This window comes from Fistularia commersonii, chromosome 22 (genome assembly GCF_037954325.1).
Source record: "Fistularia commersonii isolate RoL2024-O1a breed Wild chromosome 22, RoL_Fcom_v1.0, whole genome shotgun sequence".
Taxonomy (NCBI): domain Eukaryota; kingdom Metazoa; phylum Chordata; class Actinopteri; order Syngnathiformes; family Fistulariidae; genus Fistularia; species Fistularia commersonii.
The window spans coordinates 6,496,014-6,522,100 of NC_141305.1; the positions used below are offsets into that span (position 1 = coordinate 6,496,014).

The 26,087-nt window shown below is 45.0% G+C and overlaps 1 protein-coding gene across 1 annotated transcript in view; it reads left to right on the plus strand.

Moving 5' to 3' along the window:
* The window catches only part of cfap299 (cilia and flagella associated protein 299), a 73,155-nt gene that overhangs the window by 7,283 nt on the left and 39,785 nt on the right, over positions 1 to 26,087 (plus strand). Inside the window, exon 3 of the mRNA XM_086169758.1 lies at positions 18,579 to 18,669. Coding sequence (XP_086025884.1) covers positions 18,579 to 18,669 — 91 coding nt within the window. The remainder of the gene's footprint in view (positions 1 to 18,578; positions 18,670 to 26,087) is intronic.

Genomic DNA, 26,087 nt, shown 5'->3' on the forward strand with positions numbered 1-26,087 from the left:
TAATCCTTTTGTGGTCGTGTTTTAATAAAAGACCGGGTAAATGGGAGCAATTCATCAAGCGCACGTCCTGCCGCGCACATGGCTTTTATTTTGAAGGCGGCCGGCGCCCCCATCTGTCTAAATGGAGATCAAAAATGTTAATGTAAACAAGCTGAATGACAAAAAAATAGGAACCCGAGTGGTCCCGTGGAACCCGATCACACAGATACCGGGCTTGTTCTCCACAGTCATGTGGCGAAGGCGTATACGATTGATGACAGGCCAGAACAAGCTCCAAATCACACACACACACACACACACACACACACACACGGTTGGGTTTCCATCACAATGTCAACGTAGCAATTGACTGACATCTCGCAGACGCGTCCAGTCCCCCTCAGAACGAATCCGCGTCTAAGAATCCCCCATGGAAATTATTTCAAAACTTATAAATAACAGAAAATGTCTTTTTAAAAAGATGTGGAAGTTAATGTGAACTTTGAAATATAAAAAGCAAACAAAAATTGATCTGAAACTAGGTTTAAACTGAAGGATATCACTTTCAAAATAAAACATGTGGAATGGTGTTAAAAATTACCGCAAAATATTTAAATTAATGAAAATTCGCCAAGATATTTTTACTTTTTGCAAATGAAAAAATTGGAAAATAAAAATCTGATGACGTACCTCAAGATTTGTAAGAAAATACTTTTTGAAAATGAACAGATGATGATACCAAGAAGGAATAGGGTGGGGAAATGACTGATTTCAAAGGAAAAATGTTGATTACTTACAGATGAGAATAAAACAAAAAAATCAAAAAAAAAAAGAAAAAAAAAAAGATAAAGCTATCCAAAGGATTTCCCTGAAAATTAGCCAGGCGTACATATAGATTTAGAGAGAGGCGAACAATGGGGTCTGGATTGTCGCAGAAAAATGCAGTGTAAAGCGATCCTGGAAAAGAGCGGGAACCCTGGGCCTGACACACACACACACGTTTTCTTTTGGTTTTTTTTTTAAGATTATCCAAACATTTACCCACTTGGTGTTGAATTTGATTGAGCCCTTAGATGACTATCCAAATGTGCAGATGTCTTTCCACCCGCCCCCCCATGGGTGTGAACACCAGTGACACTGGTGAAATGGGAGCCTCCACACCTGCACCTCCAGTGATATAAGGCCGGGACGCTTTTCATCTTGTCCCGACAGGATCGGGGGGAAATGTCGTACAGGAACACGGGGATGTTAGAAACACAGTTCTTAGGTGTTCCTGCTACCTCCGCGTCCACCGGGGGGCGCCGGCCGCGTCTCTGACCGCCGTCGTACGCGGAGAAGGGAAACGATGGTTGCTCATGTCATGCAATCAAGATGTAGGAATATGACCGGCTGAATAAACTGAATAAACAATCAAGTTTGACCCTGGAACACAAGAAAGCTTTTCTCTGTTTTGCCCTGACTGATGAAAAGTTTTGCTGGTATGGACACAGAGACGCTAACATACTACATTGGTTAAGAATCTTAAACCCAATTTTTCAGTCAGTTTTTCCAACCAGATGGCAAACACTAGCTTGAGACTAGCTGAAAGCTAACTTAACAATAGCTGAAGACTAGCTTCAGCTATTTGGGAAAAAAGGGTGAAATTTTCTTCTTCACCACAAAGTTGGATCTCGATTGTGTTTTTCGAATCGCCTCCGGGGTCAGGAAGCGGGGAGGGTGCTGGAGGCTGGACGTCCTCCCTCCGCCGGTAAGCGATAGCAGAAAGCCAATTAAGGCTAATTTTCATATTTAAGGCAAACCCACCTAGAACCCCCCCCCCCCCGGCCTTAGGACACGTCTGCAGCCCGGCAGCACAGTTTCTCATGCTTCTCTGTCAAATTATGTAACGGCTATACGGCTGTGTGTGTGTGTGTGTGGTGGGGGAAGAAGTTCCACCTGCTGTTTGGATTACGGCTCCTGTGCCAACAACCTGTAGGCCTATGTAAGTTGGACATTTATTTGAATACCGCGGCGTTTGATCTAATTAGCAGCTACCGCCTCCTCTCTCGCTCTGAGCCGCTCAGCGCCGAGCCCCGTCGGGACGGGGAACAGGAAGGAACGCAGGCCGTTTCCATCAAAAGTGACACGTGTGAGGCCGCGTCGCTGCCCGCTATTAATGCAGATTAGTCGTGGCTTTTTTTACCCCCTCTAGTCTTGCGGTTTTCTGATTGGACTTCCGCCAACCTCAACCCCGCTCTCCTTTGGATGAAGCGCACCACCTGCAGCTCACCGTCGGCCCCCATCCGAGAGGCCAGGCTGCCCATCCGTCCCCAAAATCAGAGCCCGATGTTCCGTCTGTGGGGTTTTTAATTGCAGACTCCACCACGCATTGATTCTCAAATGAAATACATCACCTCGATAACTACGTTTGTAATTCAGAAACAGGGAGTAATTAGGGAGATATTTCGTATCAATGAAACCCGGTCAAATATCGCCAGAATTATCAATTTAAGATATAAAATCACAAAATACATGAAATTTGAAGCGATGATTCTGTCAGATGAGGTCAACTCAAAATTTCTGAAAAGGATTTGCCAAGAAACCCGTGATAACTTGCTGAGAATTATCTAATAATTCTCCCACAATATATCTCAAAACATCTACTAGAAACATTTCCTGGAAATGAAACTTTCGTAAAAGCCTGAAAATTCAGAGGATAACTTCCCAAGAAAATCTACTGGAAATGATCGTGAAAATTGGCGAGGAAAAAATAGTGCAGACAATAAAATGGGCTCGAGAAGGGCATAGAAATGAGAAGGTATCTGCAGTTTAATCAGCAAGAAAGTAGTTAAAGTGGACCATTTAGTAAAACTCCTGTTTGTTCTGGGATGTATTTAGACACCCTGATGTATATCCATTTTGCAGGGGGGAAAAATAGTGCGGGTGAGAAAATTGGCACAAGAAGCACATAGAAACGAGGAAGAATCTGCATTTTAAGCAGCAAGAAAGTAGTTAATGCGGACCATTTTGTAAAACTCCTGTTTGGGATGTATTTAAACACCCTGACGTATATTATCCATCTGGGCCAGCAGGTGTGCCGAAGAAAAAAAAAAAAAGAGCCTCCGAACAGAAGTCTCTTGTATTTACCTTTTTATTTGTGCATCTTTTCGCCACATGGCTACACTGCTTTTGGGGGGACGACACTCCTCAAACTTCTGCACCTGCATTCTCACCCCGCACTGGCATCCCGCCGCCATGCCGTTTTGGGGAGGTCGCTCCGATTCTCCGCGGAGCCCTGAACACATGTCTCCGAAAGCATGTCTTTTTTCACAGCTCTGTCACAGCACTCTGCCCCCCCCGTCCTCCTCCTCCTCCTCTTTTCAACCTCCCCTTGCTCTCTCGGAGACCTTTAGTGCCTGCAGGTGTATAAATAGAGCTGTTTTCAATTAAGAGCCCGAACCTCGCCCGTGGCGTGCATCTGATCAATGAATGCCCCCGCACCTGTGGTAATAAAACACCCAGGGAGCGGAGATAGCGCCGCGAATGCTAATCATATGTTGCCCCGCTGTTGCCCCGTCTCATTCCTTAAGGACAGCGCGCTCCTCCTGACAGCCGGGGGGAGGGTGGATTAGGCTCTGTCGGTGCGTTACAAAAAGAAAAAGGGGGGGAGAGGGGAAGCAAAACAAAAGAGCCGGTTCTCATCAACATAAGTGAAATTCAATACAGGAGTGCAGCAGGATGCTAGGAGTGCTTTTTTTTTTTTTTGACTTGGGGGGGTGCAGGATTGGGAGCAACAGTTGCGGGAAAAATATCAAAATGCAGACGATAAAAAACGCAAACCTCAACAGAGCGAGGGTACGGTTGCCAGCTTCGGTCCTGGATCGGCTCACAAAGCTGGAAGTAAAACGCACGGAATCCGGGACCTCGTTCGACCTTCTTGATCTTCTCCCTGTTTTTCTTGGCAGCGCGTGAGCCGATTAGATCGGGGGGAAAAAAGAGAAAATGAACATCACCTGTCGGGAGACGGGCCGCCTCTGCGCTTCCCCTCCGCTGTGCATGCTGTGAGAACAACAACAATAATAATAATACCTTATGACGGATAAAGGCATCCTGATGCGCAGCTGTCAACTTTGCCACATTAGGTCGTTGATCATCTGGATAAAGGATCATTTTCAATCACTTCTTCTATCTTTGATATGTTTTTCACGTCAGGATCAATTTGTCGACTTTAAGAAAAAAAAAGGTGCAAATAAACCTAAAAAGAAGAAAAAAATACTTTGCAAAACAATTACGTGAATATTGGCAAGAAATGAACTAAAAACAATGGAGAAACCACCTGGAAGAATCTCAAAATCATCTAGAATTAGAAAGAAATTGACTTGTAAAAAAGGAGAAAAACAGATAAAATATACATTCAAATAAGCAGGACATTACCAGAGTGCTGGCAAGAAATGAGGTAAAACAATAAAAACAAATTATCAGCTAATTAGCAAATTACTTGCAGATTAGCAAAACAAAAAATCTACGGAAGGACTGCAGTTATTAATGTGCGGAGAGATTCAGTTATAAATGAAAGGATTTGTTCGGGACGGTTGTTGTTCACCTTGAACTTTATCTTTACAGCTGTCTGATTCGTCATTGCAACAACAGCACGAGAGAAATTACCCCAATTACCAAAGCGCTCCCTTCAAAACACCAATTTTTGTTTACTCTCAGGCCCTGTTTACACGACAATGTTCTGTTTTGTTTTGATACAGTTACCTTGCAGAGGGTAGCATTTTGAAAATGAAACGCCAGAGACGTTGCAGTGCGCATGCTGGGCCAGTAGTCGGTGATGTGATTTTTGTGCTAACCTTAAGGCAATAAAGGACATGGGAACCACAGCGAGTGTAAACATCAACAGTGGCGAGCAATCGGGTGTTTGTGAACGAATTATTGCCATGCTATCTAGTGTCAAGTACTTTTTGAAACAGCAAGGTGTTGAAAGTGATATATATAGATATATTTGGAGAGCACTGACCATTTACTCCGAAGTCGGCCATTGTTATGGTGCGCCCACCCATGCATCGACATTGAGTGTAAAACAGAGGCGTTTCAAATCTTCCCATGTTTTGCCATTATGTTCCATTTTCGGGCATTGCAACAACGTAGCCCGTGTAGACAGACTGGTCAAAATGCAACTCTAGGTTTGTGTTTTCACCTGATAGATGTTGTCACAAATCACACAAAGCATTCCCGACTGTCAACAGAAGTGCCGTGGGTTTGTTAGCTCAATGATAGTCTGCGGGTTGCTTTGTTTCTGCTAACGTATCAAAGCAAAAAGGCTTATCAAAATTTATAATAAAAATGAGTACATTTTAAGTATTCGGAGAGAACAGAGTACTTGGTGTTACAGAGCGCTTCTTTTTATTTATCTATTTATTATTATTATTTTTTTAAACCTCTAGCCGGTTCAGTGCATCTATATGTCGGCTAGCCAGGACAGCATATTCCCCTCAGACCGAAGACCCTCACCCACCGCCACGCTGACTTCCATCATATTCTGTGCAGATGCTCATATTCTGCAGCTCATAAATCCCCGCAGGCGTTCCCTCTAGCGCCACCTTGGTGTTTACATTAGTGGTTTGGAGTGAAGCGTCCCAGCAGCCTTGGGCGATCCCGAAGCTTTTCCCCGAGTGCCAATTAAAACACGTCCACCGCGGCTGATGAGTAAGAACTGGGCTCGCATCCGCACAACCCAAGCCTCCTCAGACGGTAAATTATTATAAATTAAGTATTTTAATTGTTTTTGGCTGCTCTTTAAAAGTCAGACCGATGGAAAATGGCTTTAAGTGGCTGAAGGATTGCGTGATATCATGATATTAAACTAGACCAGGATATTAAGGAATACTGAAGGTACTATTTTCACATTCCCCACAGGTATGTACCATATGCAGTAGTTATATATATATATGTATGTATGTGTGTATATATTCAGACATCAGCAAGAAAAATCCAGACAGACTGGCTTCAGTTGAAGGACCAGCCATTATTATTATTATCATTACGATTATTGCTGTTGAAAAAAAGTCACAATAGATGCTGATTACAGTGGCGCATTCACTGACCACTGAGCAGTGTGTGGATGTCGTCTCCGTGGATACCATCGGTTTCTTCTTCTCAGATCCCACCGTCCTTTGTACCTAGAGAGGCTTCATACATTTAGATAAAATTCATATCGAAATCTTCTCGTCTTAGCAACTGGACTTGAATTTCTTCTCTTCGAGACGTTCAGTTCTGAACTGAAGAGGGAATTGTGACGAAATTCAAGTCCAGTTACCGAGACAAGAGGATTTTGACAAGACATAATCCATGAAAAGATGCACGCTTTTAAATTTGGGTTAAGTTTGGATTGATTCGCCTTTTCACCTGAACCGTGCATGGCTGAACAGTGCATCATCTATGCGCTAACACGTTACCCAGGGCTGATTTTCAAGTGCCTTACAAACATTTTACATAAATTCTGTAATTTTGACCAGTTTTTCGGCGGCGATTGTCCGTAGGTGATTTCGGTAAAACTTCAGGGAATCGCTTTTATGGCAATTACCGGGGGGGGGTCACCAGTAATTCCGACACTGCAGTGTTTAATAATCATTTACGCTTGGCAAAACATCCTCTAATTGCATCTGTCAATTGGAAATTGAAGAATGTGCTCCACCGCAAACCTTGCGTTTTTTTTATTTTTTTTGAATTTTTTTTTAACCCATAGCTGGAAAAACACCCGAGACAAACGAGAAGGGGGCCAGAGACAGAACCCAGAGGGGCTCCTGGCGTCCGTGTCAGCATACGTCCCGGCTTTGCGTGCGCACGGCAGCCCCCGCGAGGGTTCGGCCGGGCTCCCCGCGATCTCCGACCACAGCCGGCCCCATTGTCCATTGTGCTGATCCGTTTTTACAGTCGGCCTCAAGAATTCCCTCCTCGCCAGGCCTCTATATTAAAAGTGAGCCATCGCCGGCCGTGCCAAGGAAAACCACCGCCGTGAACACGCACACCGAGCACATTTCAGCTGCCGATCCGACCTCCAGATGCTCAGCGAAAATATGATTGCGGATGTGACTGACACGAGGAGCCCCGCGAGGCTGATCCTCGAACTCCCCTCGCACCAACCCACCACCGACTCCCCTCCCCGCCGCCGCCGCTCTCCACGACTCCGGCGAGGACCCTCAGGCGACGGGGTTTTCGCGGTCTCCATTACATGTGCTGTCAAGACAATTGCCTTCCTCGCGCTGTGCGATTTTCCTTTTTTTTTTTTTTTTTTTTGGTGGAACTGTGGAACTTGGCCCCTCCGAGCTCCCTCTCCACCGACACACATCCTGCCGGGGCTTAAAGCTCGCCACCGCATCCCGCCGCGCAGCACATAGATCAACCCCGGGGCCAGCTGCCGCGGCGGAGGACGAATAACAAGCTGTTTCCACATTGGAGAGGCCGTTCTATATTTCACCGTAATGACTTGATTTAATGAAACATCTGCCGTAGTCCGCTGGCTCCGTCTGATGTGTCAGACCCAAAATATTTTTATTTGTCTTGACAAAATAATCTGGACTCCGGTTCCACTTAAGCGGGCTTTGAATGGCATTTCGGCGTCGTTCGCACAATAAGGTTTTGTTCAGACGCCGAGCAACTGATCCGGTACGGCCCATCCAAACCGGTCTTGAGCGCGTCGACCCCCCTCGGTCAAACAAATGCTTCTCCGGGGACAATATGTCTGCACGCAGGGTGGGGGAACACACGCTCCACCTTAACGGCCGGTCCGCCTTAAGCGAAAACTGGGCCGAGGTTGCGATAAATCTGGCCGGATCCCCTTCACTTTAATCAGCTGGCGGCGGGCAGGAGGCAGGAAACTCGTTCTGGTATTTAAAGTCTGTGTTCAATTTTTTTACTTTTTCCAGATCTTTCTTTCTGTTTTTTTTTTTTTTTTTTTTTACATTGAGAGTGACATGTTTTTTATGCTTTGCACACAAAGAACAGGGGTTTGACAAGGCGCCGGGGCAATTCATTTTCCTGGACGTCGAGAAATACTAGCTTCGCATCAAGATGTACCATCACGGAGGAGGTCGGGGGGGCGCAAGTGCCACAAAAGGGCCCGCCGTCTCAGGCCGTCGGCCCTCGGAAGGGGCCTAGATGTTTCCCCGTTTCCATCGGCCACCTCAGTCCAGGAGCAGGTTCCTCTCAGCTGGATGTTTCATATCACAGTAACCAAAGGGTCACTGGCGCTGCCGCTCGCATTCCTGTGCGGAGATAGACCTTGAAATATCCCAAAATGCCTGGTTGATTCACAGAAAGAAAGGGATTTAGTGCAGTGAAAAGAGATGGCGGCCGCGTGATAGCGTGCAGATACAGCGCAATTCGAGCTCCCCGGCAGAGGCTCTGAAAAAAAAAATGGCAGCAGATGAAAACTTCCGAAAGTTTGGACGAGGAAGAGCCTGTCTTCCTCCTTCAATTCATCACAGATCCTGCTGACAGGACAATGCTGCGTTTCGTTTTCAGTCACCATTTTCAAACGCTTCCCCGTTTTGAAACAATCTCTGTGCACACCGGATCGTCCAAGACAGCGGGGACGCCGGAGTAAACGTGCCAGGCCAGTAGTTGGTGGTGAGAAACTGGTTTTATTAAACATATTTACATTCAGGATCAGACAATCATGCTGGCGGCAGTTGGGGGAGTTTTTCATTTTGTGCTCTATAGTGTAACTTTTCTAACTCAATACACTTAATGCTACAATTTATTTCTAAATGTAACTCACACACTTTGCTACACTTCATCACTAAACTTAATTTAGCAACAGAGTGAATATTGTTCCTCTTTTAAAAATGATCAAACCTTCCCAGACTGGCTTTGAATGATTCTTCCGCCGCCTCATCTGTTGACGTTCCCGCTGTCCGCTGCACCAAATCCCCATAAATATGTCACGTCTTCACTCAGATGACGCTCTCACTCACTTCCCCATCTTATCAAGTTGACAACACGTGCACCTCGCTCATGTTTTTTGATGATTTTTGCTGATGGATGGGCGTGTCTGACTCTTTTAAACACCACTTCACGGACAACGCCGGCCGCATCGATGTCAACCGCTCATCCGTAACTTAAATCTTGGCTCAAAAAAAAACGCTCTGGCAAAGGCTCATATCTCAGAAAATTCACAAGTTGATGCGCTCGTTCGTCAAGATTCTGCTGTTTTTGTATCAGTGAGGTGGAAATACTGCTTGGGGGGACCCTAAACTGCAAGGCACGTAGAATCCAAGAGAATGTAGACTGGGAGTCTTGGCGGTGGGAGTACTCAGGGATACTCTGGAGTCGGCCATTGTTGTTATAGTCTACCTACCTGCACATGGCAATGGACTGCTTCCTTAGTGAACATGCCTGTTTTCAGAGAGTTGTGTTTTCTCTGTCTTTTTGTAGACAGAGGCATTTTCAAGTCTTTCCGCTTTCCCGTTTCCGATTTTGAAATTATTCTGGCACTGCAACGCCGCTGTCCACGTTGACCAGCAAGCGCAGCTTAATGTAAGTTTGGCGTTTTTCCCTGGAAAATGTCACGTAAACAGGGGCTTTATGGACCGGCGCATGTATGAGCTCTTCTTCTACCGCGGTAACAATTAGCAGCTGGAGAATCAGCCAGATTCTATCCTGATTTTTTTTTTTTTTTTTTCCACAAATTTAAAGTCAAATTTGCAAAAAGGAAGGAGAATCACCACTGCAACGATGCGCACTTGGTTTCATTTGAAGCCGTTTGGTTGCAAGCAACGACTCCAGAGCTCCAGACGCTCATGTTGTACATTAAAAAAAAAGGAAAACTGCATGCGATGAGACAAACTCCTATGTGCCAAAACCAAGATGGTGGAGGGCAGGTGTGATGACTCTGTCATCTCAAAGATGTTTCTCCATCATCCAAGAAGGTCCTTTAATGAAATGAAACACCATCATGATTTTTCAACGATCGCAGAGACAATTCTGCCGCACAAACCCATCAGCCGCGTTTAGTCCATTCAAGGATCCATTCAAAACTTCGGAGCTCCCGGCGGGGACACCTGGGGCGCCCCGACAGGCCAGAACATACCCAGAGCCTTTCACCGTCAGGGTTCGGAAGCCAGGGCTCAGAAGAGGACTTTACACATTTGTGAAAGCGTCAAACTGTGAAGCTCTGATAGAGACTCACTGATAATCAACCGCTTGTGTCCAGAAAGCGTTAAAAAAAAAAAAAAAAAATTGATGTTAGTTTATTCTGGAACAGCCGTGGGTTCCAATCCCTCTCCCCCAGGTGCCAAGTGAAAGAACGAGTTACCGAGATTTCGACATTTTAACGTTTTTGGTACAAAAAAAAAAAAAAGACAGATGAGGCCAGTAAGTTTCTCCAAGGGACAAGCCCGGTCACGTCCAGCCGGTTTACTGGAAGAGAACTTATTGCATTTACTTTGTTTGTTAGAACCCGGTTTTACTCACCCCTGCCTCCACGCACACCCCCCTTCGGAAATGCCCATCTGGAGCTCCGGGAATATCAAATCCACTCAGGGTTCGCTGGCTCCTTTGAGAAACATTTATTTCATGTTGACTCTGGCTCCCGCCTCCTCCCAGTTTACCACCCTATAGGCCGACAGCGAGCGACTTACTGAGCAGCTTTTTTTTTTCTTTTTTTTCCATCCCATCTCTCACATCCTCAGTCGACCTTTGCCGTTAACACTAACTGCAGCCTGCTTTTTTTTTTTTTTTTAAATCCGCACCCCAGCGCCTCTGATGAAAGGCAGGAAGTGGTTTCCAGCGTCATATGGCCCAAACTCTTATCTTCCCCTTTGTAGTTCTGGGCGCTGCAGACGGAGTGTGATGGATGGAGCGGCGTCCTCAGTGCGCTGTGGTTTTCTTTCTTTTTTTTTTTTTTTTTTTTTAAATTAAAAAGAAAGATAAAGAAAGGAGCATCACCTGTCAGACGGCTCCTGCTGCGTTTTTATTTACGATAAACGTTTGCCATCTCGGAGGCTGATACGCAAAGGGAGGCTCAAAGGGCTTGTGCGGAAGAACAAGATTAAACAAAAGTAAATGGAGCTTGAGAAAAGTTAGCACGAACCAAAGTGTAAGGCTCAGGGGAGGCAGAACAGGCGGTTGAAAAAGAGGACAAATGGGGCACCCCCAATTTTTTTTTTTTTAAAGGTTCATCGAAACTAAAAACACGCATCGTTTCTTCCAAAGATGAAGAAACACATTGCAATTTTGACCGTATCGACTGTATTTTGATTTAAAAAAAATAAAGCCCGGTTTTTAGTTCCATACCCTTAAAATAGCCCCTAACGCTCTGTAGGTATTTTTTGCGTCTCCTACAACCTTTCCGGTAAACTAGACCATTTCTTGATGCTTTTGGAGAGCAGAGTTCCTCGGACCTCAGCTCCTAGAGCCACTTTAGCTCTGTTTATGGTTCTGTTTACACTCGTATGACATAGGTTATTGGTGGAACTCATAAGCTATGCCAATTACCGGATACTTTCTTGCAGTTTTTTAAAAATATTGTTATCACCAGTGAGTTTTTTTTCTCATAGTCAGACTCTGCCTTAAGTAGGACCAACGAAACGGTCCTAGCTCTTCTAGCCTACGACGCTTCAACGCATCTGATAGTCCAGGGTTATTGTTCCAAACCCCGGCCTTATTTGTTTTGGAGTGTAGCACTTGAGGTGCATAGGTCTCTCGCTGCCTGTGAGAATGCAAAACTAGAAGGTTCCCCTTGATGAGAGTAGTTCCTGGAATGACTAGTGAGCTGGACGCTACGAACAAGTGTTTGATTCGAAAGCACCGATTGGTCCTTCTGGTGTCGATTTGATTTTCGGTGCATTCTCAGATGACTCTCCTTTTAGATGTTTTTAGCCGCGCGCTAACATCCACACCGTCACGACGACACACCTCAGATGCCGATCTCAAACCTCTCCTCGCGCACCGACCCAGACTTTGTTTTGTCTTTTTTTTTTGTCCGCTCGTCTTCAAAAACAATCCCGGGGATCGGAGCTTCACAAGCGTCCCGCGTCCAAACACTGCGCACATTCTGGTAACCACAAAAAAAAAAAAAAAAAAGATTCCTTTGATCCATTTTCAAAAATCACACACTTCCCTGGCCGTCGATGCGCAACGCTGCAACCCCCCCCCCCGACTCCAGAGCGAAGGTGGCCACGAGACTCCGAGAATATCATGCTCCTCACATGTGTAACTGATACAACCAGTTCATTGTAATCAGAGGTGACAGAGGATTCCAGAAAAAAAGCCCCAAAAATAAAGTAAATTGTTACGCTGGGTGGAATTCCCCCCCCCCGACGTCCACCAGCCCGAAAAAATATTTTCCATAAGATCCATTTTTCCAAAGCTACTCCGAGGGGGAGGTAATATTCTGCGTGTTGTTTCTCAGGGAATCGGCCCTCCGTTGAGCGCTCCCATCTGCCACGCCGCATTGGGCGGAAAAAAAAAAGAAAGGAAAAAAAAAAAAATGCAATCTGACCGCGTGTCACTGTGACAGGAGGCGAAAACGATGGCGACGGCGTTGAAATTGTCTGGGAATATTTATTTATGAAAGGAATCATGGAGGAATTTTAGCAGACTGATAACTGATTGTTGTAGACTGATTTTTTTCTTTTACTGTTGATAGTTTTTGAAAGGTCTGATTTTTTTATTTATTTTTTTTACTGTCGACAGTTTTGAAAGGTCTGATTTTTTTTTTTCTTCACATTTTCTTAAAAAAAAAAAAAAAACTAAATTCAAATATGTTTGTGGACATATTTAAAAAAAAAATCCTGACAAATTTTCAGACATTTACTGTTATTTTCTACTTAATTTTAAAGAGTTACATACAGAATGCGAGGTAATTTTGAGAGCCGAGTTTAAGGTGAACATCTTTCTTTTTGTCCCAAGATGTTGAAATGAAGTTTTCCCAGAGTTTTCAAATCTTTTAGTGAAAACAATTTTGTTTCAATTTTTTGACAATTTGCAATTCGCCATTACAACCCACACTTGCGAACTGTCGGATTCAAAACCACAGTAAAGTCCAGGGCATCCGCTCACAATAATCCTAATTTTGAATACAGTGGAACCTTGATTTACAAGTTGAATTTGTTCTGTGAAAAAGCTCAGTTTTGTTTGTATGTCAAATTACATTTTACCCATCAAAATTAATTGAGTGGCTATTTATTCGTCCCAGCTGCCCGACTAGGTGATGTGTTTTAAATAAGAAAATTGTACTTCATAAATAACGAATAATGCATCCAAAATAATAATCCATGATACATTACCTAGATTGGATGAAGATGCCAGAGGCGGCAGAGGAGGTTAGGGGAGTTTTTCATTTCGGGCTCTATCACTTTATAAATAACAAATAATATAAAAAACAATAATAATACAAAAATACAAGAGAATGTAAAGATATTAACTGGTTTTATTAAGTGTATTTATTAAGTGATGCAGGCAGCAGCAGAGGAAGGTGAAGGAGTTTTTTATTGGTGCTCTCTTGCTAAACTTAACTTACTAGCTACACACTAGCTACAATGCTACAATGTACTGCTAAATATAACTCGCACACTTTATCGGTAAACTTGATCGAGTGACGGAGCAAACGCTGCTGCTCTTTTTAAAATGGTCAAACCGTCCCCATCTGATTTTGACGTTCCAGTATCCGCTGCACCAAATCCCCATAAATTGCAGTGTCTTTTCACAGATGATGTTTGCGCTCGCAGTATCTCACCAACAACAACTTCTTTGATCTTTGGGTGGCACATCTTATTTTTTTTTTTTTTTTCAACGCCACTTCACGGACAGCAGCGAGCAGGTCGGTGTCAAATGCTCATCCCGTTCGCTCTTGTATCGTAAATCAAAAAAATCAACTGAGCGACGGATTGCATCTCAGAAAATTCACAAGTTGATGCTCTTGCAAGTCAAGGTCGCACTGTATTTGTGAATGTTCAAATGAGGGTTATATAAGACCAATAATCAGTAGTTTGTGTCGTCGTTTATTTGGAGGATCTCGAAACGGGAATCCAGAGGGGGGAGCTGGCTTCACTCAGAACCGAGCCCCTCGGCTAAACACATGCAGGAGGCTGATGAGGAGGAGGAGGAGGAGGGGGAGGCGAAGGCCCCCGGTGTTCCTGGTACTGCCGGGTGTTTAGCGCCATGTTTATTACACATGTGTAAACACACTTTGGAGGCGAGTCGCCGCGCAGTAACAGCTGCTCGCCCCCAGCGGAGTTGGACACGTGTTGCACGATGTCCGCTCGAACGCAGTTCCATGATGGGTGAGCGGCGTTCCCCCCCCCCCCCCCCCCCCCCCCGTCACTTCTGTGGCTCTTTACCAGATTTTACTCCAGAGCCTCAAGTTTCAGTAAAAACCTGCAAGAGATTACACAAAAATCTGGAAGAGATTTTGCATAAATCTGGATGAATTTACACAAAAATCTGGATGAAATCATGCAAAAATATGGATGAAATTACGCAAATTTCGACCAAAAAAAAAAAATCAACAAAATATTGAACTATCTGCAAGCAATTATGTGAAAATCTGGGAAAAATTAAGTCAGTAATCTGGATGAAATAAAAAAAAACAAAACAAAAAAAAAACAAGCAATGAGGGAAACAGTTTGCAAAAAGTTAAGTAAATCACCAGCAGATAACACACAGATGCTTCAAAATTGGCAAGAAATGCAAAAATATCAGATAGGCGCGTAAAAATAAAAATAAACCAATTATCCAAAATTAACAGGATTATTTAAAATCGAGCATAAAAAGGAGCAAAAACACACTTTTTGCAGGGGAGGGGGAAGAAAAAAACAAAACCTGCAAAAGAGAAGCTAATTAGCGAAGTGATCTGTTTCGGATTTATTTTCATGGGCGTTTTCATCTCAGCGCAGGACAAGACTCAGATAACATACTTTTTACACCTGATCATTGATAAATTCTTATCACACGCGCTTTGACATTGCGGCGAAATGAAAATAAGACGAGTGTTGTCATTCTTATTTAGCCGTTGGGGTCAAAGATGCTCTTTGTTGACCGAATCCCCCCTGAAACCGTCCCCTCTGGCCAGAAGCGAGCCGCTCCCATCCCTTCCCCTGCGCTCCTCCGTCGTAATTTCATGGCCCACCTGCTTCGACCGCGGTCTGAAAACAAGAAAAAAAAAAAAAAGAAAAACTGGGCTAATACCCGCTCATTAGCCTGTAATAACATCATCTAATAGCGTGCGTCTTGTTATCCCTCCTAAATGGAGCTTGATAAGAAATTTGTTAACTGGCGGGAAAAACACGCGGCGGCCTGCAGCTCCTCCGCCAGCGTCCGTGACTGCGCCTGTTGCTTTAGCTACCGGACGGGGGTAACCCCAGCCGTCCCCCGCCCCTCCACCCCCAGCCCTCTTCAACACCTGTGTTTACTTTTTGGGGGGCCGCCACCCCCCCCAACCCCCACCCCCATGACCCGGCAACCATCCTTCATTCACTCCGGAGAAATATGTGCTTATCCCTACACTTTCGCCGCCGCTGCGATTCCTTCAAGACTCCCATTATGCGACGGTGGGCCGAGCGGCGAGGAGGAGCCGCAGCGCCGCTCTGACTCCCGGTCCATTTAAACACTTACTTCCTGTTTTTTTATTTTTTTTCCTGGATCTGGATACCATCCGTGTTTGTCGCTGCTGACAGGGGGCGGGGGGAGGCTTTGACAAGACAGCAATGTGAAATATCAATAAAAATCCATCAGGTATTTTTACCGGTAAGCATGCCGGCGAAGGGGGGAAGTTTCGAGGTCGGTTTCCGATCAGTCAATAATCTGATCGGTGTTGTATCTACAGCCGGACGCCAGCGTTGACATTGGGTTGGATGTGGGTTGTGACCTCGGCGTCAGGACATGGGATGTCGACCGGCTGACTAGAGGGTTGTTCCGAGGTTCTTGATCGACGGATAGGGAACATCCAGATGTTCTAACCAGATGTTTTGGAGCCTTGATTACAGAGCTGCTTTTTAAGTCCACCCTTGGATCTTAATGCCAAGACAACTTCCTTTCTCCATACTAGACCGTCTGTCGGACGGAACTTCGGTTTGATGCCCGGTGCTTAGAATGCAGATCGAGCTGTTTTATCGATTCGGGACTGTTTGACTTTCATCGGCGCCAAAGACCCAGCATCGATTGAGCGGCTAATTTTGAGTCCTTGGAGTAAAAGGGGTTTGATGCGGCTTCCGGTAGCAGGAACCGGATGGATTTGACTCATCTGATGACCGTCGTATTGCTGCTCTGCTATTCCATCTCTAGATGAACAGAAAATAAATCCCGCTTATGTAAGGAAAATAGTTCTTAGTGCTGAAACTAACAAGCTTATGGTCTCATTATAGCTACTCCGTGGAAAGTGATCCTAAAGGAAGCTCTGTTTGAAGATGTCCGCTAACGGTTGCCATTGACGAACATTCATTTTGCAAAGCTAATGAGCGGGAGGCATGTCTTGACTGCTCACGTGCACACACAAACAAGAAGACATGGGAATCCTATCGCCTTCTTTTTCTATCGGCGTCATCAACAGGATGCAGCCAGACACTTAGCATTAGCAGCTAGCATCTGGTGTTTCATGCTTGTGGATGTGTAGCTAAACACAGCAAATGTTATACCACTGGCGGGGCAGTGCTGCGCAGCTTGCTACAGTTGGACTAGCGAAATGAAGGGAGAATTCTCCAACCACAATTTATTCAGGGCAAAAGAGCCTTAAGCCCATGCATTAGCGATTAGCCTCCGCCGTGTATTGCAGCCGCCGACCGATGAAGACCTCCCTCCTCCACGAGATAAATGACACCGTGGCTGCCCAATGCACCTGCGGCAATGAGGGGGGAAAAAATGAAAAGGAAAGATAAATAAAGTCAGCGTGAGATATTCAACTTGCAACAACGTCTCTCTCTAATCAAGTAAAATTACAAGCGGAGTTTTTTTTTTTTTTTTTTAGAATATAAATAAGTGGAAGTTGAGTTTATAATAAATCTTAATCAGTCCAAAATGGGGGGGTAAAATAAAAAAAAAAAAATCACGGCTCACCGCCACAGATCGGAGAAATAGTGTCAGATAGCGAGTTGAACTAGTGCCGTGTGTGTGTGTGTGTGTGTGTGTGTGTGTGTGTTTTCCTCCCACCGCTCTGTGTTCATTTTGATTAATGACTGCTTACCTCTGCCACAACTGAGAGGCTACAATGACCTGTTTACGGCCGCTGCCGCCGCTCGAACCCGCCACCGGTCCGCTGAGTATTTTTCCCCCGGCCGGGGCCTGGACGGGCGCCAGCGTTCTGTTCTGCCGCCGCGCTGCGGTGTTAACTGTGCAAATATTAGTGCCAGTGTTTTTCCAGGTGTGGATCCGTCGGTGCGTGCCAAAAACCATGTTTCCATGGAAACGGGCCAGGCCCGGGTGTTAAGGGCTGCCACAGTGCTTATTATGTGAAGTCATTTAAATTCTGATACGATTAGAAAAAAAAAAAAAAAACGACCTTGCATTCCGGAACGGACGACTCCATCTCTTCAGAATTTATTTCAGATCATATTAAAATATATGGATGTTTAAAGAAAAAAAAAAAAGATGTGGCTTATCGGGAGTGTTTGGCAGCGGTCAGGTATTCAGGTGCTTGGCAGCTGTGGTTGCTCTGGCGAGGGCCGGGGAACGGTTCAGCTTTAAAAAAAGAAAGGAAAAGAAGAGAAAACGCTGGTTTTAATTGAGTCGTGTTTATTTAGTCGTTGTTAACACACATTTTCAAAATCGCTGTTAAAATCCGAAACACCGTCGCACTTTACTCCGGATGAAGTGATGGAAGTGTCACCGTAGCGACAAGCTGCTGAGGCATATGAGGGATTTAATGTCAGGAGCGACTGAGAAATCGGACACAGGTTAGATGAAATTCGGAAATAGAACTGGATGACATGTGTACGGAAATCTGTTACTCGAAGGCACTAAAGGGACGAGAATGCCCTGATGTTCTCCAGAAGTTGCATTTCTTGCTCAGTTATGTTTTAAGTTCGTCGATAAGTTAAAAAGCCCCGATGTCAACGTCCGACAAAACATCAGACGCCCTGACACTGAGGTCACGACCTTCATCCCACCAAACCTCTACGTCTGGAGATCCTCGGATGTAGATCTTCATCTGCTGATCCTGTCAAATCACCCGACTGATTTTTATGTAGTCGACAATCTTTTACCCTCCGTACTGTGTTCCCCGTCTCAGTCTGCCCTCTCCGTCTCAGAGATTTCCCCGCTTCCTGTCATTAGAATTCGGTTTTGTTTTGTTTCTTCCCCCCTCGACCTTACCGCATTCAGCTGTTGTGTTTGTACGCAACGGCACTTTGCCAATAAAGTTTGATTGATAGGCTGAAAGGCCGATTGACTGCGGCCTCACGATTAAATAGGCGCACTCCATTTATTTCCCCCCGTATTTCCTCTCCTGGTCTGGAAAAACCCGGCGTGGCGCTCGGCGGTTCTAAACAAACAATAGCTTTTTTCCAAAAATGTATTAATATTAGCCGTACAAACACGTATGAAACGCTCCCGTTAGAGTGAGCCTCGTGTGTTTTCCAGGTTCGGAGAAACATTTCAAACAGTCGGCGTGTTGTCTTTTCCAGGACATTGGCGAGCGCAGGAAAGGAACTCAAAGATAACTTCCTGAAGGCGCTGGCGGAGCGAGAGGAGGCCAACCGCAGAGGGAAAATGACTGTGAGTAGATTAATACGCCGCTGCGACGGCTACGTAACGGGATTCCCCTCAAATATTCCTGCAATTTCATTTGGACGGGAACATAATCCATACTGTGTCGAGCCCAGTGGAAATGCCCCCCGCCCCATACACTCCTCCATCCTGGCCCCCCGTTGCTGCCATCCCCGCCCCCCAACCGTCCGTAAACTGCAAATAAGACGTCTGCTGCCTCCCCTCCCCAAAAGTCCGTTATCAAACTCCAACTTGTGTGACGCATGCTTTTTTTTTTTTAAAAAAAGTTTTCCTTTTTTTTGCACAAGTGTTTATACATATATATATATATATATATAAAAATCTAATATATATTTTATATAAATTTTATTTAATATATTATATATATATGTATATATATATACAATTACAATTGTACAATTGTATGCTATTTTTTTCACTTTTAATATTTATTTCTGAACTATTTCTATCACACAGTCCACTTTCTGCAATTTAAATTGAAATTTTCCCATTGAGAGACGCAAAGTCCATTTTCATAGCTTTCATTAACTCATTCACCAGGACTAGAACGTCAGTCAAAATTCCAAAATAGGATGGTCAATGCAGAAGCTGAAACAAAATATCGAGACTACATTTTATAGATGCTCCTTTGTGCCCTTGGCACAATATTTATATTTATATTTATATTTATTGTTGCTTTGCTATGACAAATTAATTTTCCCTGTGGGGATAAATAAAGTATTATTACATTATTCATTATTCTCTATTCTTATCCCGGATTGCAAGCTGCTCCCCTTTGCTGTACTTCTCTTCATCTGCAGTAAAACCGAAATATGACCTTTTTTTTTTAATCATGTAAATTGAGAAAGAAAATAATGGAAATTAAAGTTGAGCAATGGGAAAAATGACCTTGAAATTGGGTCAGAGTTTCTTGGAAATGAGAGACAAAAAAATCAGTCAAGGGAATCACTTTGGGGAGTCACGTGCTAATTTTGCTAGCGACTATGCAACTGTTGTAGCATGTTTGAAGGGGCCTCTCGGCCGTAAGTCCACGTCCAGGCTTTAGCCTCTGCAACCCCTCGGTGTTTCGCTCCACAGCGGTGTCTTGGCCACAAACGACACACGGCTCGACCCCCGCTGACACCCCAGGGCCGTTTGCACCCGGTTGCGAAAGTAATAATAGCTAATACAGGCAATTATTGATATAAATACCCATAGAAAAAAAAATGGCAGTCAAATAACAGTACAGGAAACGCTTTTTCATTTTGCATTTTTCAGTCATATTCCAACAACAATAGCAGCAATGGGAATAAGAATAACATCATTTTCATCTAACATACAAAGTGACATGATCAAACCTCTGGAGGCTGATGTTCTATTGGTTGTCAAAGGTTCCTGGTCCATTCTGACTGGGTTCTCCACCATCTCCTCCTGCCTGGGTTCTCTCCAGCTTCCCCGTCTTCCTGCCACGGTCCAAAAACATTCAGCAGGTTCATTGAAGATTCAAATATTGGAGATGTCTCTTTATGTGGCCGTGTGATTTACAGCTATGCATGTTAAGCCCCGCCTCTCATCTCAATAACTACTGGGATTAGTTTCTTGTTTTTTTTTTTTTCTTTCAATCTGGGGTGCCCATCATAGGTCAGTCCCTGCAGTGGTGTTTGGCGGCGCTGTGTGTGTGTGTGTGTGTGTGTGTGTGCGCGCGCAACCCGCCCCCCCCCCACTTGTTTACACAAAGATGGTCAGGGATCCGAAAATACTTTGCACCGGTTTGAATGCTCTGCGGTGTTTGGAATCCCCTGCTTACACGTCGGGCCCACAGTGGGGGGGTAAGTTTAACGGGGGACTCGTAAAAACCACCTGCATGTAATGAATTAAACCGGTTTTAACCTCCTCGGCGACAGGCCGCCCGCTCGACTCGGTAATCCCACCGTGCAGAACCCGTCTGACATCAAACAGCTGGGCAGATAGGCATTTTTTTTTAAAGGGTCTTGTTCATCTACCCGATCGGGGGAGGGGGGTTAGCCTCCACCTCCACATGTCCAAGTGGAAAAGCCACCATCTTTATTTGCAGCTCCAGACGGCAGAAATAGCTTTTTCCTGTCCAACAGGCCTCTTAAGAAGAATCAGGTGATTTCACCCCCCCGGACCCCTAACAGAAAGGAGAGCTTGTATAAAAACAAGCATAATATCCTGATTTTTATCACTGACTATCGCTGACACCACTCTTTTTTTTCCCCCCCTTCTTATTTTTTTTCCATCTCTTAAGAGCTTCCTTTGCTGAAGGGAAAAAAAAAAATTTGGACGGGGGTGGTGTTTATTTTCCCCTGAGCCCCCGTCGGTTCACTTAATACCCCCTCTGTGTGGAGCGCTGAGGTAGCAGGTCGTCTTCAGGAGGCGTGGCCTCAGCGGGGCGGCTTTGGCCTGACAGACGGTTGCCGTGGCTACGCCGGCAGCAGAACCGGGCTTTCACAACGTCGCCGCCGCTCTCCTGGCTTTTCAGTAAAACTCAGCGTACTTTGTGTGTGCGAAATCCCGTGTTAACATTCACACACGCGCAAAATTAAAATAAGACCCAACGTAGGTCAAAATAAGTAATTTGGGAATTTACATCCTGAAAACTTGAGGCAGATTTTTTAATCAGAAAAATCTAAAATTTGTATCAAAAAACAAATAAAAAAAGAAACGCAAGAAATAAAAGCGAAAAAATATTGATGACTTTCATTTTTGGGGGGGATTAAAAATGGACCATAATTATAATAAAAAAACACAAATTGACCTGTAATTTTAGATTTTTGCAATTCTGAAAAGAGTTTTCTTATTTTGTTTTAAATAGCTTTAAAATAAAGACTAGGTAAAACCTGCGAGAGAATAGAGGAGCGGACACTCGCGGCAAGGACGAGGAATTAGGGGGAATTAAACTCATTCTGTCATTTGGGATGATTTACAGAGAGGCAAAGAGAGGACACCCTGCCGTTAGTTATTATTGTCTCCTTTTTCCAGCTGCTAAAAATGACAAACCCCCAGTGCTGTGTGAAGCACCACATCATACACACACACACACACACACACACACACACACACACACACACACACACACACTCACACACACACACACCTGAAAGTCTCCCCCTGTGGTGAAAGTGTCAAGTTGCCCATGTTAATCTGGGCCGGGGCTCAGTAATCAGACCACCCAGCAGCGCCAGCGATCCCACACTGCTCCTCCCGAGGCTTATTGAACCCCCCCCCCACACACACACACACACACGCACCATCGGAGTCCGACCTGCGATCAGCTAGACCGGAGAGTAGCGCCCGCTGACACAATCCAGCCCGTCACCCGGTCAGACAGGGAAATCCACAAGAGTCCAGATGCCTGGAGGCGGCAACGACGGCGGCCATTGTTAGCATCGCTGATTAATGTAAATAAGACATGTCAAAAGAATGACCTATTTATTTTGTCGCAACTGCGAAATTTTGAATCAAATTATCGCAAATATATTTTATTGATCTATTTATTTTGGGATATTATATGGATATTTATTCATTCCAATTCAGTGACCTTTTCCACATGATTAATCTAGATTAATCACCATTAATGCCCATTCATTAACAATTAATTTTTTTTAGGGGGTAAATCTCATGACAGAAGGCGATATATATACAAATTTTTGATGATAACATGCCAACCGCATGTTTCCTTTCTTATTTATGAATAAAGCAATATTAATGCAGCCCATTTTGGACAGCTGCGGAGACAAAATATCTTGTTTACATTTCTGAGGCCCCGATGTTCCCTGAGGGTTTGGCTAAAGCACAGAGATCCCTTAATCGTGTCTGCTCGGCGTCGATATGTAGAACTCCTTCCTGCAGAGTGCGACAACTACTTCCTGTCGCTCCATCATCCCGTCTTTTTTTTTTTTAATCCCCAAGGGGCAGATATGTCGTTTGGAGTCGCCCGTGTTGATCGAGTTGGTTGCGCCAAATTGATAGCGTTGGAACACCAATTCATGCCAGTGGATCGAATTTTTGGGAGTCATGAGTAAATAGCTTTAAAAAAATGTCGTTAAAATGCGTCGAACCCATGAGGTTTTATCAAACGAAGAATCGGGACACGCGAATGGGGAGCGCAATTGGCTTTCCCTTAAGATCAATAGATAACATACAGGCCGCCATATTGGTTGTCATAAGCTTGGTTGGAGGTCTTTCACGTCAGACTGAAACTACTCCCGTCGCTCTGCTTCCACAACGCAACAGGAAGTTCGCCGAATGTCCCATTGGAGGGCGGAGGGTCGCTGCTTCCCCCTTTTGCTTCCCCCTTTTGCTTCCCCCTGGTCACTGTCTGTCTCTGATTGGCTAAAGTTGCCTCGCCTTCAATGCGGTTTTCCCTTTTTTTTTTTTTTTTTTTTTAAACACCCTCCCTTATGAAAAGCTCCTTCCCTGCCAAACATCACACACACGCACACTCGCGCGCGCGCACGCCAACAAAAGCTGCACCTGGGCAGATTTGGCTTTATTTGCAATGGGTAAGGAGTGAAGTTTTTTTTTTTTTTTTAATCAGGATCCAGGTCACACCTGTGCTCAGAGGGGCCCGAGGTCATCCATTGTTGGGTGGGCCGCCGCCCACCGCTTCCCGCCTGTTTGCTCTCGGGGCTGGATTGAGGCGGCGTTCGAATTGCGACATATTGAATGCACGTTGAAAGCGAGGGGGGTGCGTGGGAGAGGTGCGGGGGGTGGAAGATAAACCATCTGAAAAGCAGCAAAGACGTGCAGCACCTGAATTCTGGCCTTTTAAGACTTTTACACATCACATCTCTGGTTAAATCATGCCTTCTCACACCAGCATCAGCTGGGATCAGTGCAAGAATAGCAATGGTGAGAGCGAGTGAATGTTTGATAGCTCTTTTTTCTTTTTAATTATAATACAATAAACCTTAGGGTCTACATCCATTCTTTCCAGGTCATCCGTCGGCGGGTTCGTTGAAGGCTAAATTATCCGTAGGTCTGAACGAGAGGTTGAAGGATTGGATGCCGCATGAAAATCTGGAGTAAAAGATAAAAACTAAAAATAAAAGTAAAACATTATATTAAAAAAAAGACTGCGAAATCAGACAAAAATGGATAAATTAGCTAAAGTGTGTCAGAAATGATTGACAGGTTGGAAGGAAACACCATTTATTTGAAAATCTCAAATAAATCGCCTTCACGTTTAAATCCGGATGTGTAATGACACCGTCGGCACCGATCATGCCGCCGGTCCTCAAACACCTGAAAGGCGATCGGTATCTGTCCGTGGTTCGACCCATAATCAATAGCGATTCACTGACCGCCCCCGTCCTGGCCGCTCAGAGCGGTTAGGCTTTGAGCTGTGGAATGTGTCCGCGGGCCGGCCGGCGCTGCGTCTCCTGCCCGGAGGGGACGTCCAGGATAAAGGGGGTGTTTGTCTTTGGTCTGCGGACCCAGCCAGCGCTGTATTGATAAGCTCCTGTCACTATAGATAATAAGCTGGTCAGTCATGCAGCCCAGAGATCAAGTATAGCATTGAAATTAAAGAGGAATTCCCAGCCCTATTGCATTACAGGCTGTGCACGCGCATGTGTGTGGGTGTGTGTGTGTGTGTGTGTGTGTGCATGGTACCCCCTCCCGCTGCCCCCTTCCTTTGTCCCCGTCGTGGGCAGTAAAAAACAACAATGGCAAGTTTGATTTCAAAGCATCTGGGACCAAGGTGGACGGCCTGCGGCGAGGCGGGGGGGGATCGTATGACCTTGGGTTGAATGGCGGTGCATAGCCAGCGGGAGGCGGGGCTTACAGACCCCCGGCAGGTAGCCGCCGTCCTCCAGGTGGACCAGAACGACCCGTCTCCCCGGAGAACGCTCACCCGCTCACCTGCTCTCTGACTCTTTGTCCCGACCACAGTTTGGTTCTGCTTCTGCCAAAGCAAAGCTACTTGGTTAAGTTTAAGTAACTTAAGTAACTAAATTGTGGTGGATTAAGACAACAAGTGCTTTTGGGAGGAACTGGCCCATAAATTCTACCAGTAGTCTCCTGGCTAACCCCTGGATAGGTTTAGATCAACCAACGTGCTGGTTAAGATGATTTAACAATATTTGATCTGGGTTTAGACTACTTAATTTACTTGTTAAGCTGATATAACACAATCTGTTGGTTACGTTTAGACAGTAACTTGTTGGTTAAGTTGATGTAAAACGACCTGGTGGTTAGGTTAACGGAACCCAACTAGCTGGTTAAGGAACGGTAACACAATCGGACTGTTAGATTTTAATAACACAACTCACTGGTTGAGTTGATAGAACGGTGCTGATCAGATTTAGAAAACCCAACTCGCGATTAAGATGATTTTACGACTTGCAAGTTAAGGTATTGTAACACAACCTTTGAGTTAGGCTGAGACCGGCCTACTTGCTGGTTAAGTTGGTATAACACAACCTGTGGGTCAAGTTTAGACGAACCAACTCACTGGTTAAGTTGACATAACATACCCTACTGGTTAAATACATGCAATAATCTTCAAATCTTTGTAGTTAAGACCTTAAAACAGTTAAGACAATTTATATTTCATTGTATTTCTTATTCTTCCTCCTTCTTCTATTATCTATTACTGTTATGTTTTTGCTTAAAACTGGCACAACAATTTCCTTCGGGATAAATAAAGTTGTTCTCATTCTCAGAAGTCACTTGTTAAGTTGAGATAATCCAACCTGTCGGTTAGGTTTGGGCAACCCAACTTGCTGGTTAACCTATTTAACAGCTCACTGGTTACGTTTGTGCAACAGGTTTCTGGTTAAGTATCCAGAACCAGTAGTGCTCTCTGTCGGTATTGTCCGAAAATCTGCTTATCAATCACAAAACTTTGTACGGCCGTAGCTTCTCCCGGGAGTCCGAACTTTTCCCCGACCAGACGCAGCGTTCCCAGGCGACGCTCCGGCCCTCGGTCCCCGGGGGGGGGGGCGGGGGCCGGGGGGCGGGGGCGCCGCCACCGCTCGCTCCGTTCTTTCTCACAGTCGCATCTCGTGCGGGGAACCGGAAAATATTTATCTGTGAAATATTACTCTTGGCTGATTACAAGAGGTGGATTTCATGGCCGGCGTCTTCGGCTATAAAAAGAAAATTGATAGCCTCGCGCGCCGTGTGTTGTGTTAGCGCGAGCAGCCAAAGTGGCAGCTGCGCTCCGTGCACCGTATCTGCCACTGGGGGGATTGGGGAATGGAATGAGGAAAGGGGAGATTAAAACCGAACCTCCAGTTTTATTGGGTTTAACGCTCTTCAGTAAATGGCGAGGTGGGAAAGGAAGAAGCAGGCGCTGATGGATGTGTTCCCTGACACCGCCGTCTCCTATATTCTTACCAAAGCATTATATTACTGGTTTTAAAGAAAAATAAAAAGCTTCCTGTGAGAACACCGTTGTG